Below are 622 nucleotides of genomic sequence, written 5' to 3'. Positions count from 1 at the left end.
CGCGCCTGAGGAAACCCCGACGTGCACTTTGCTAGGTTCAGTTTCATGCCGTATCTGTTGAGGGTTTCGAAGCAATCTTTCAAGTGACAGAGGTGATCAGCAGCGTGTAGCGACTTGACAAGCATATCGTCGATGTATACTTCCATGGTGACGCCCAGCTTGTCTGCGAACATTTTGTTCACAAGCCGTTGGTAGGTTTCTCCCGCGTTCTTCAAACCGAATGGCATGACCTTATAGCAGTAGGTTCCTCTATCCGTGATAAATGCCGTTTTTTCGCGATCGTCGGGGTGCATCATGATTTGGTTGTACCCAGAGAAAGCGTCCATGAAAGTGAGCATCTCATTTCCAGCCGTGGACTCGACTAAATGGTCGATGCTGGGAAGAGGATAGCTGTCCTTTGGGCAGGCTTTATTTAAGTATGTGAAGTCGACACAGACGCGCCACTTCCCGTTCTTCTTTTTGACGACTACTGGATTTGCTAACCACTCAGGGTAGCGCACCTCAGCAATTGAACCAGCGCCGAGCAACCGGTCGACCTCTTCGTTTACAGCCTTTGACCTATCTGGACCGAGCTTGCGTCGCTTCTGTCGGATAGGCTTGACTGTCGGATCGACGTTTAGTT

At 50.3% G+C, this 622-nt stretch overlaps 1 protein-coding gene across 1 annotated transcript in view; it reads right to left on the bottom strand.

Annotated features, from left to right (window-relative positions):
- Nucleotides 1–622, bottom strand: part of LOC106335718 — a 2,238-nt gene that overhangs the window by 981 nt on the left and 635 nt on the right. The window contains exon 2 of the mRNA XM_013774316.1: nt 28–601. Within this exon, the coding sequence (XP_013629770.1) occupies nt 28–601 (574 nt within the window). The remainder of the gene's footprint in view (nt 1–27; nt 602–622) is intronic.

This window comes from Brassica oleracea, chromosome C1 (assembly GCF_000695525.1).
Source record: "Brassica oleracea var. oleracea cultivar TO1000 chromosome C1, BOL, whole genome shotgun sequence".
Classification (NCBI taxonomy): domain Eukaryota; kingdom Viridiplantae; phylum Streptophyta; class Magnoliopsida; order Brassicales; family Brassicaceae; genus Brassica; species Brassica oleracea.
This window is presented reverse-complemented; position numbering and strand designations above follow the sequence as displayed.